Here is a 12,274-nt window from a genome sequence, read left to right on the forward strand (position 1 = left end):
AATGTTATATGTATTACAGCCAAAGTCATTTTACATTGTCTGGATCAAATGTCATAGTCACTTTTATCTATTCTCCAACTATAGAGCTGTTTGTTATAGAGGAACAAAGCTGAGTAATAACAAATATTGTCCAAAAAAATGCTACCACAATCAGAATCGCATTTGTCTGGTTAGGGTCTGCTATTATTCTATCTTTTCTGATATGCAATTTGAAAACTATCAATGTAAATATTGATTTCTTCTCTTTTACTATAAAATAATTACAACCGAAACATATGTTATCATTCAAAGGACTGGCTAAATTTACTTTAGAATAAAACTGCATTAAAACTATATTTGATTTTGTAAATATTGACTTATATTTTTCAGATGGACACAACCCAGCAAGCAACAGTTGGATTCTGAAGAGAACACTCAGACAGAAGAAAATATATGTGCTATATGTCGCGGATGAAAATGTTACTTTCAAATGGTCAGTTTACAGAAGTTGTGACCTAAGTGGTAGCACTTGAACTATACAAAAGGAAAGAATTTAAAGTGTCACTAAGATCATTTAGACTCTTGAGAACATAATTTAAGAATATTATATATGTAGACTTTGTGAATCCTTTATCAAGGAAAATACCACTAACAGTAAAGAGACTGACTAAAGAGGGATCTTATTTGTTAAATTAAATATTGTTTTATGAACAAAGAATTATTGCTTGCATTGGCATTTTTCTTTTTTGATGCAGAATAAACATATTTTTCTTAGATTCAGTGGAATCACTTATCAAACCGCTAAGAATATTATCTTGCTATATATATATATATATATATATATATATATATATATATATATATATATATAATGCAAATACTATAAGAATATAGACTTGCAAAAAAACATTAGATATCAACTAACTCTCATTTCTTGTGTAAATAAAATTCTCACCTCATCACACAGTGTTTTTCATATATATGTCATGTGCATCAGTTTAATCTTAATTTACAGTATACACTCTTTAAGTTATATGATATGAGTACAAATAAATATATAGAGAATTGTAACACTTGTATTAATATTATAGGCATTTTATTAATCAATCTTAATGTTGTTCCAACTGTCTGTTAAAAAGTTTTTATAAAATTTAGGTTTTATTAAGACCTATAAGAAAAAGAGCTTCAGATTAAGTGCTTTTGTACAGATGGCCTTAATTATGTTTACCAAATATGTACTATTCAAGGATACATGCATTATACAAATTTGTGTCCAAGCACATAATGGGCCAAACATTTAATTTTCTGCCTACAATCCCTACATGTATGATATGAAAATGGAGAGTACAGTGACTAACTAAATTTGGTCAATGATATATTTTGCTACGTTTGGGTTTTTAGAAATGATAACTGTAGGTTATACTAAAGGGTATTGCAGACACAAGCCAAATTGTGGCTAAGCATACATGCAAAGTATGAAAAGAGAAAGCGTGGTGGATATCCAAATTTGGCCGATCATACAGTTACATATATTTGGGTTTCTAACAGCATGCATGTAAGTTATGCAAAAGGACAATGCAGACACTAGCTTATTTTGGTTAAGAATACGTTTAGCAAAAATTATGTTTCCCCGTAAGAGGTAAAATTAATATTTGCAAAGAGCAACAATAAAATAAATAGCTAAATTTGGATAACTATAAATTGCTTGTTAACAAGCTATACATGACTTGTTAACGAGCCACACTGAGAAAACGTAGCCAATATTTGGCTGATTTCAAGCCTGCCTGGTTCCACCATAAAACAGTAAAACTATTATATAATTATATTTTAGCCCACAGCAGATGATTAATTGGAAAAACTCGAGTGCAATCGGATGCTGTTTTCTACAAAAAAGGTTAATATTCTTAACATAAATTCTAAAGAAATTAAATAATCACAGAAACACTATAACTACAAATTCATATTGTATGGTAATAATTATATAACAAAATGTTACAAGCTTTGCACTAAATATGTTATTTATAGATAAACAGAAAAATCTCTTACTATAAATAATTACATTCCTCTTACGTGGAAAACATGAAGCCAAGGTCTACGTCTATCATAGCAGTTCTTGAAGAAGCTGTGAGGGCGTTGGATATAAACAGAGATTTCTTCTCTGGGAGACGTCGGCTTTACCATAATACGGCATTTCTTACGATCTCCAGATTCACTGTAACCTTGGATCACGCATGACCCTCATGCTCCAGTAAAAATGGCTTCGTCGGAACCGCTCTCTGTCCACTCAGACCCTGACTAGCTTTTTTTCACGTCAATATATGGGAATTCGTAACTCATAACTTGTTCTGAATATGGTTTTATTTGATACATCTGTTGTCTTATAATGAATCTGGCGTAGAGCCACAATATACAGTGAATACGAATAATATCATATACTAGTTTTGCAATATATAGCTGCAGTACTTATGATTTTGTTAAAGGTTCCCTAGTAGAATCATGTAAATACCAAAATTTTAGCAATCATTTTCTTTCTTATATGAATTTAAACTACTGTTCCAAAAGTCATATTATATTAAAATAAATGAATTCAAATTACAACTCCAAACGTCATTCTTATTCTAAAACATTTACATCATAACATTATTATTGTCCAAATTTGGCAAATCCATCGCATTGCTTCTTTCCGTGATGTAGATGAAAGACATGTTAGCTGAAAGCGAAGTTTTGGTAGATCTATACCAGTGGTTCCCAAGCTTTTCAAGTAGAGGACCATATCTACTATTTTCGGTAACTAAGCGGGCCACAAAGTTATAAAATTGTAAATGTTTATCAATGTTTATACAATTATAAAAGTCGTGTAATATCATTCTTAAATATATAAACTTTCAGCAACCAAATTCTAAAACTTTAAAAGCAGTCAGTGTCAGTCCTGCACTACAGTCGTTTTCGGTTTTAAATCAAGTCCGCAGATTAAGCAAACTGGTTTACCACTACGACTAGGCACAAACATAAATCATAAATTTCTCAATCCAATCTGCGTTGAATTCACGACAAGCAACTTCCTCACGTTTTCGCTTATTGGCATTATTTCATTCTACATTATCCACGTTCATGTTTATCGGCTTTAACGGTAAATTTGTATTTGAAAAATCTAATTTCAACACGAAACTGCAGACTACTAAACAGTTGTAACATATGACATCATGGCGTCTTGCGCACTCTGATTGGTCGACAATTCTGGGAAATGGGTGTTTCCAAACGTTTCGTTCGCTAACTCAACGGGCGCATTCGATAATTATATCCGAGCACAACAACCACGCGCAGAGTGAATTATCGAACGCCGACGGAGCTCCGAGTGCTCGACCAAAATGACAGACTTCTTAGAAATAACATTCTAGACTCTAGAATACTGTAGATCGCGCATTATTGCAACTTTCGTCTAGTTATTAATTATTTATTTGAACGTCAACAAATTGTTGAATTATTAAAATAAATTTTAGTAAACATAGAGGCCTCGCGGGCCACATTATGAGAGCTGACTGGCCACAAGTTGCCCGCGGGCCGTGGTTTGGGAACCTCTGATCTAAACTAAGAAAAAAGTGATCATTGAATATATATATATATATATATATATATATATATATATATATATATATATATATATAATCAGGCTCACCACTTAATATTGTCAGTTGTATTATTCGATTTTAATAGCTGTTTTCGACGCTTTTGATTGGAGTTAAGATTATTGCAAAGGAATTAGGTGCGTTTCACCTATTCTAAAAACTTTCGAATAGAGATTATTTTCACTGCAGTATAATTTTGTTTGTTTCACTGCACCAGTTTTTTATGTTAGGCCAGTCGATACCATAATGTTGACAATGTCGAAGTTTAGCATTTATAACATGTTTCGGAATGTTTACTTTTATGATCCACGCATGATGGCACAGCAATTGTATCACAAGAGTAACACAGACATAGTTACTGACTGGGTTACTCAGAAATCAAATACTATATATTATCACATAGTTTGTACATTCTACATATAGTGTGTGTAGTTTATTTTTTTTATATTATAACACCTTAACATGTCACTTGATGTGATTATGTTTGGTCCAAATAAGCCCGTTATGTTCTTGTGGGCTATTATCTCTATTGATTTACTGGTGGCTTAGAGGTTAGAGCATCCGCCTCGGATTCGAGAGGTCTCGGGTTCGAAACTTGGCCGAGTCATACAAAAGTCGTGTAAAAATGGTACCAACAGCCGCCTCGCTAGGTGCTCAGCATTAAGAGCCTAGTATTAGGACTGGCCGGCTTGGTATCAGGATAATGTGACTGGGTGGGACACTTCATATCTACGGCATGATGCCACAGTGTTAGACATCGCTATAAACTACCATACTGCAGACATCGTATTGATATGACTGAACACTCGTTAAAGCTATGTTAAAAATCCATATCACACATACACACACACAAACACACACACATACAATGATTGACTGCGATCGTAGAAAATTGTTCATTAGGCCGCCTGATGAACATGTTCTTTTTAAAACAACTATATGCATTTTGGTGGCCATTTTCCGAATCGACTGCCCAAATAAAATTGGGAAAAAGCTAATGTCTTCTGAATATTGTAATGTACCAATAATGGTTCGTTGCGCTTTGAATCGCCAATGATTGGATGAAACATGGCGTTAAACCCTAAACAGGAACAGCAACAGAACCAAATAAAACTAAGGATACAATTAAAGTGATAGTGGGAATGGGTGGGTAAGTCGGTGTTAACCCTGTAACCTGGAATTCGCCTTATGTGCAAGAGTGCTTTAAATGGTAAGTTCTAAAGTAAATAAACTTACCATTGTTCGTAGTAAAATGTTAACATAAACTGGTCTCCGAACTGACAGAACGATATGCCTTTCAAACCACAGCAACTTCTCAAATATCCGGTCACATTACATTACAGTTAATATGGTTTCCGTCATCCAGTAATGATCATTGCACATGAATATCCAGCAACTTTCAGTGTGGAAATGACATTACGTATGTGTGAAATTTGTTACACTATTTGTCTAGTCTAAACGTTCAATAAGGAAATCGAAGAAATTTCTAAAGAAACAAGGGAATTCCCCACAATGATCTTCATCCTCAGATGGCTATTGCCATTCTATCAGAAAAAACATCCAGACAAGAACTTGTGCATACCACCGTAGGATCAGTCATCACCAATGTGAACAGGTAATTAAAAAGATAATAGTAAGACAACAATATAATTAATTCGAATGTGGATCTTATTCCCACGATAAGATAGGCTCTTCGGCTGGGATTAACTCGTTGACAATGAGGGGCAAAGCCAACCGCGATAATAATCCTTAACCAATTTATGGCGACGAAATTAACATTGTTGATGAAATAGGTTAAACGGTAGCTCTGCTGAGCATTTGATTAGTGAAATGTGGCTCAATATCTTTTTCCATTACGATCAAAGTGGTGCAAAGGAACATTACGTGTTGAATAACGGAGAAGAAATGCCCAAGAATTGCAATACATAGGGCTGAGTATTTGTAACTCCGACCCCGGAAAGCAAAATATCGAACAGAAGAAAAACATCAGTGAATGTGGGAGACACCGAAAACGTTTTTAACACATTCTGACCGTAATCCTTTCGTTATGTACAAACACTGCTGATCTAAACGCCCAGAAAGTTTCCCAAATTATGATGACACATTCTGTATAGCAATAGAAGTCATGGACGATCATGGAGTATGGTTAAAACATCTATCAATAAATTCCAAACCAATAAAGGCAATTTTAGCAAACCATATTGTTAGCAAACATCTGGTTTAAAACCTGCGATCATAACATGAACTACAGATATAATACAAATTAGAAAACATAAAATTGAGCAACGCATCATAGAACACAGCAACATCAATTAGAAACAAAAACAAACATATTCAAATATGTTAGTCAATAACAAAACGTTCCATCCACACAGTTCAAAATCCTGGCCTGAATATTAATCACAATCCCCAGTCTGAAACAAGACCTTTGAGGGGGCCTGTTTTCCTCGTAGACCCCGCATTCAGCTGCACACAAAGTGACCATGAACGCACTTTTATATATAAATATACCGTACTATATATGATTAACTTTATGTTACAAAACTCAAATAATAGGTACATGACAGCATTTAAACTTTCAAAGCATCTCAATTCATTAAATGCCCATGTTATTCTAATCCACTTGTTTCAACTGTAGGAATACAAACTTTCTTAACATTGTTTGAGAGTTGATGCAAGCCATGAGCCGAATCCTTGCGCCGATCATCAAAAGAGAAGATCACAATAAGAAACCGACGTATTCATCATCTCATTTCGAAATCGGGTACTCGACATTTGGATGCCTTCTTGGCATTTTATTCCCAGAAGTTGTTCAATATAATAACTACATTTAAATTTCATTACATGGACCATTTCTCTCTCTCTCTCTCTCTCTCTCTCTCTCTCTCTCTCTCTCTCTCTCTCTCTATATATATATATATATATATATATATATATATATATATATATATATATATATATATATTACTATATATAGGGACAGACAGACAGAGACAGAGAGAAAGATTGACCGAGACAGAGAGATAGAGGAGTGACAGACAGAGGCAGACAGACTGACAGACAGACAGAGCAAGAAAACTATTAAGTACTCTGTAAAGATAGGAATACGACCATGTAATATAATTTATTCCATATGTTCAATGATTGCAAACTAATATATTCATTAAGCAGTTTGCGCTTTATTTTCTAATTCAATATTGCTACCTGATCCATATGAGCGTATTTCTCAATAAGGTCTTTGTGCTGTTCGACTATTTTTTTCCAATAAATGTACATTGATTCCGACCTAGATGTAAGAACGAGTAGCATATGGCATGTGTTTAGTTCCTGAAAGCATTTTGTCGCATCATTTTCTAAGTTGTAGAGACTGTCTGTGTGATGTAAGTGAAGATTTGCTATTTTGACCAATATTCCATATACATACACGTCATCAATCCAAAGAAATGGAGTGACGTGAGACGCTCGAAATAACATTAAAGACGTTTGAAGCGGCATTATTGCGAATAAACCAGGACAGAATTCGAAAGGATAATTTTCATAACCCGGGAAATAGTCATAACTGACAGCCCATCTATCGTTTCTGAATATGGGCATATTTTCACGAACTCTGCAAGCAATCATGTTACTAGAATTTGACAAAATAGGTAACAGATCTTCAATAACTTTAAAAATATTTATCATCACATCATCATCAACCTTTAATACAAATTTTGTGTTTTGACAATGTTCCTGTATCCAACGATGGCCTAGAACAGCTTTGTGTGTCAGGTTATGGTAGTCATCTATGAAATCTCCTTGCACTATATCTTTGTATACCCTTTCCTCGTCTTCTAAATGTCTTTGGATATAAGATTTGTCTGTTCTCCCTACGATAAATACAAGTCGAGAAATATGTTCTTTTAAGAGCAAAGGGTTTGCCCAGGTCTCGCGTAGGGCCTTTCGTTTGTGAAAATAGTGTACCGCACTATGCACCAATATTAAAAATGTCAGATTTTCTGGAACGTCTTCACAGATATTTGGATTGTTGAGTAAATATTTTGAATGAAGAGTCAGTGGCATAAACGTATAATTTGTGTATGGGATGTCTTTTCCATTTTCTGACTTGATGTAATAGGGTCCCTTAAATGTTTTGCACGTATTTCTAGGTATCCAGGAATTCTTCTCTGGAACGAGTTCATAACTTTTGCTGTCATTCTTATCGCAGCCTCTATCGAGTAGCATATGCATGTACTCAAGAGAAAGTACAGGTTCTATGGTTTTGCCCAAGCTCTGTGTGGTATCATTCATTGATTTTATTGGAGTGGAGTTATCTTGGACAATACTCCACATTTTTGCTTCTGCAGCCGTGGATTGTTTCCTTTTGACAAGATCGTTTGGGCCTTTATGTAACAAATTAAACATCCATGAAAAGACATACAGCATTAGGAGCATTATCAAGACAATTGTAATGCTTATCTTGATGCTTGTCTTCTTGATAAGCATATTTATTGGTATCTGAAAAACAGGAAAGCGACAGTTATATATATATATATATATATATATATATATATATATATATATATATATATATATATATATATATATATATAAGCCTCATTGGAGTGGTAGAAGACTATGACTGTAATTAATATTAGGCTGAAAATGCACTAAAAATTAGCAAACTCTTTAAAACATTAAAATGTATAATGCAGCGCATCAATTGTAGATACACTTGATTGATTGATTGATTGATTGAGTGATTGATTGCATTTAATTTATCCAAAATCACCATTTGTACACGTAGTAGAAAAGGGATTGGCTGATTTCATTTTATTGTTTTTATATTCATTAGAGTTTCAAAACAAACATTTAGATACATTGTTTCTTGCTATAATACTAACCTTATCGTGTCAGGGCTTCACCGCAGTAATATAAATTAGTAAATACTCTAGGAATATTTTGTACCATTACGGTGTAAACAATACTGTTTTATATTATAGCTTATTTAAAGTATTTAAAGGTGTTCGTACAAGACTTCTGTTTGTAGATACTCACAATTAGATCAAACAGTAGGATTTCGATTACGTACGACAGCTAATAGAAATATACACACAAGCCTGCATCTATTCCTAAAAGAGTTTGGATTAATGCTATCATAAAGATCATAGACGAAACACTTTGTATTGTAGGTCTGAAATTTGATTGGGGAAATCCAATATAAAACTACCAAATGCAGCAATCATTCTTAAGGCCAAATATACATGTAATCGTTCTCTTAAAATTATGACAAAAAGATGTTTCTAATTCGTAATGTCCTCACACCTTGTCAGTGGGTGTCAATGTATTTTTGTATTTTAAAACCATACAAAATTCACGAGCGCTGCAGATTGTTAATCAGACAAATTATGAAAAAACATGTTCGATTTTTTTATATTGTAATGTATTTTCTAGAGTGTGGTACAATTTTCAGCGATGTTCATGTAGTTCTGTGGTTTTAACGATTATAGAGAATGACCAGATACATGTTCTACTTTAAAAGCCTTTCAAACTATATTTCATAGCACAAGGCATAAAACGGATTTCAAATATTATAGGAACACAATTTCGGAAAACGTATGTAGTAAATCCACAAGTTTTAATGTTTGAAATAAAATTATTCCAAAACAAATTCATTACGTTCAGGTTTATCCATATCATCAAATTGAAAATGTTCCTTTACATATCATCAGTGGGGCGGTGAACATATTGACAGAAACGCTTATCATGTTGTAAACCTGTGAAAAGTTTCTGGAGTCGAACATTAATCTCGTTCCACTTAATGTGAAGCGTTTCTGCCAATATATACTCTTATTCTCATTCCTCAAAAACTCCCATTCATAATCACGTTTTCCATATCAATTGATGTTTGTCATATTCCCTTTTTCGCTTGCTGATTATATTCCTGTATTAGTTACTAGTCCAATGAAACGTCAGAAAATCTGTCGAGCATTCAATGTGTTTATCTTCATGGGTATACCTATCAATGATAATAAATACACTACTGACAATTGTATTAGTTATTAGATTTTTAGATAACAGTGTCCTTCACGAAATCTTATCCCCAAAATTATTTCTGATTTTACAGTAAGTCAAAATGTTTGATCTACTATAATATTTGCATGCAAGTATCTGTCAGGATTTTCTTATTTTCTGGACCTTGACGCTACAAGTGGTTCGATTGGCTCCACCCATAGCGATGAAAGAAAATATCCAGAAAAATACAAATGCAGGACCGAATTACTAAATATCTTGCCAAGTTTATTTTGTCAAGAGAATATGAAGATAAATATGATATTTGCAGTTTACATATTCAGGTTTAAACACCAAAATTTGATTTTAAATATATTGGGCGTTTCTCCTCTATATAAACATTAGCTTCATAAATTTCTTATTTCATACAATGACTCGTCCTGTTTGTGAACAGTTGATATTGTGGGTGAACGTTATACCTCGAAATGTCATTTTATTTTATAATCAATTCTCTAAATTAGACATTAACAACTTTTGTGTCCTAATTCAGTGAGAGATTTGTTATTCAAATTTATGGCTTCAAAAAATACAGACCTTTGAAATTTTGAGGATCATAATATCGAGAATGAAAGTTCGTTCCCAAATGTTTAGATCTATTACTTCTCTCATTTTTGTTTCAATGACTGGATCAAACTCTGATATTATTACTTTACGGGGTAGATTTGTATAAGTTTAAACATTTTAATGCTGATTCTTTCTATTTACATGACTGGCACTTGTAAGCAGTTTGGTAAACAAATCATGGATTGATTGGAATTAAATCGATCAGCCAATCTGGAACGACCTTCCTGTGGGAACATGACCTCGCGAATGGAATATACACACAACCCCGTCATCACGATCACCTAAAGTCATATAGTAATAGGAGGAAGCGTCTGAAATGACAAACCTACCGGAAAATATAGACGTGAATTTCGATGAACCGGTTGCCTTTTCAAAATGGCGCATCATGCTTAAATTCAGCTGATAGGAAAATACGTAATTTAGTTGTATAGTGCTACCTCTGCCATTAATGATTGGTTCCCATGTGAGCGATTACAAGAAAAAAGTTTAGAAAGAGTTCTAAGTTAAGTCCGAAATGAAAGTTACCTAAATGCTTGTGTTGATTTTGAGAACACTAGCTAGATCGATTTCAATATGAATTTAGTTCATTTCAAAATACAATACTTTCTGCAATAACATTATTATAAAATACATGATGTAAAAACATTGTTGAGCATTTGGAGCGAAGCGGATGACATTAATATAACTTTGATTTAAAGCTAACATAGCTATGATTGATACCAGCCAGCATAGTCATAATCAAAACACCTTTTATACTGCATGTTATTACCCATAGTACGTTCATAATGCATGTTTTATCGGGAGATAAAGGCATCAACATATACATTGCTATCATTAACATCAAAGTGTCTTTCTGGATATTTCATGTTTACACTCATTAAAAATAATTGATATAACATATATCCAACATATGCTATTTATGACCATTCTGTAACGAGAATTATCAAAACATTATATTAATGAACAAATGTTTAATGTAATATTACTTCTAGTCCAAACGTTTATAGATTCTCTGACTAGGTTATATGCAAAATTGATGTAAATCAGTCCATAAATATATTATTGTCATTCTTCCAAACGAAAAAGTTATTAATGTTCTTACATAAAGCCCGGAGAAAATATCCATGCACATGTGCACAGCAAATATCACATGAACCTCAAAGGTAGGAAACACTATTCACTATTTCAACTGTTTTCATGAGAAAATATGCTTGTTTGAATGATTAGTGTCATTCGCGTTTATTTAACCCATTACAGTATCTGTTTTATATTGCAAACCGTTCAAAGCAATAATTACTTAATACGAGAGCGAATCCGTATTCCAGTGTGTTAGAGTAGCATAAAGGCTGGACGGACCATTACATCTACGAATTAAAGATCCCAATTAGAGAAGGGGCCAAAAATGGATACACAAGATCGAGAATGATAAATCGAGGAACTCGTCCGGAGGCACGTCGACCCCTGTGCTGTCCCTTCCTGCTGATGTAGATCGTCTGACCATCTGTTTAAAGCATGGTGACAGACCAAAAGAAAAAAAATAGTAGCTGCCGGCAATAGGTCTCTCAACCAAATATTTTATCGAGCCCAATGCGATATCGTGACCGAGGATCATGTAGATTGGTTGTATCAAACCCATGCGACTTCCTCTGTGCATGTCCTAAGAAACACCAAGTCTGATCAATATTTTTCAACCTATGTGTATCAACTCCATTGAAGACAACCAAAAGATTGCAGTTATACCTGATGACTTTGGGAATTTGAGTGTATAGTAGCAGCAGAGGGGGTGAACAGACCGAAACAATTTTATAAGTAACCCCTTCCAGGAAACTATTTCTCGATAGAGGGCTTATTTCGACGAAATAAACCCTTTTATTCAGATCATAGAATAAAAAAAAATATTCCTGAAATTCGGAGAGTCTCTCCTCGAGAAATTTTTTGAATTTCCAACGAGCAGAGGGGGTGAACAGACCGAAACAATTTTATAAGTAACCCCTTCCAGGAAACTATTTCTCGATAGAGGGCTTATTTCGACGAAATAAACCCTTTTATTCAGATCA

General features: G+C 33.7%; 1 protein-coding gene across 2 annotated transcripts; it reads right to left on the minus strand.

The window, feature by feature from the left end:
* Positions 1 to 6,758: 6,758 nt before the first annotated feature.
* Positions 6,759 to 11,927, minus strand: LOC149789462 (beta-1,3-galactosyltransferase 1-like). 2 transcript variants are annotated; one of them, XM_089975850.1, is made up of 2 exons: positions 11,515 to 11,927; positions 6,759 to 8,099 (listed from the first exon to the last, which is right to left on the minus strand). In XM_089975850.1, the coding sequence occupies exon 2, from the start codon at positions 8,085 to 8,087 to the stop codon at positions 6,792 to 6,794; it is 1,296 nt and encodes a 431-aa protein (XP_089831976.1). In that variant the 5' UTR covers positions 8,088 to 8,099; positions 11,515 to 11,927; the 3' UTR covers positions 6,759 to 6,791. The 2 variants fall into 2 exon arrangements, with proteins under 2 accessions (XP_089831976.1, XP_089831975.1); XM_089975849.1 differs by having other exon boundaries at positions 11,320 to 11,927.
* Positions 11,928 to 12,274: the final 347 nt, after the last annotated feature.

Source organism: Sinohyriopsis cumingii, chromosome 11, assembly GCF_028554795.1.
Source record: "Sinohyriopsis cumingii isolate HCF-2022 chromosome 11, ASM2855479v2, whole genome shotgun sequence".
In the NCBI taxonomy this organism is placed as follows: Eukaryota; Metazoa; Mollusca; class Bivalvia; order Unionida; family Unionidae; genus Sinohyriopsis; species Sinohyriopsis cumingii.

Coding starts and splice junctions, on each gene's coding strand:
- LOC149789462 (XM_089975849.1), bottom strand. CDS start 11,349: ATGTGCATGGATATTTTCTCCGGGCTTTAT. Junction 8,100..11,319: donor ATATTTTCTCCGGGCTTTAT/GTAAGAACATTA, acceptor CCTGTTTTTCAG/ATACCAATAAATATGCTTAT.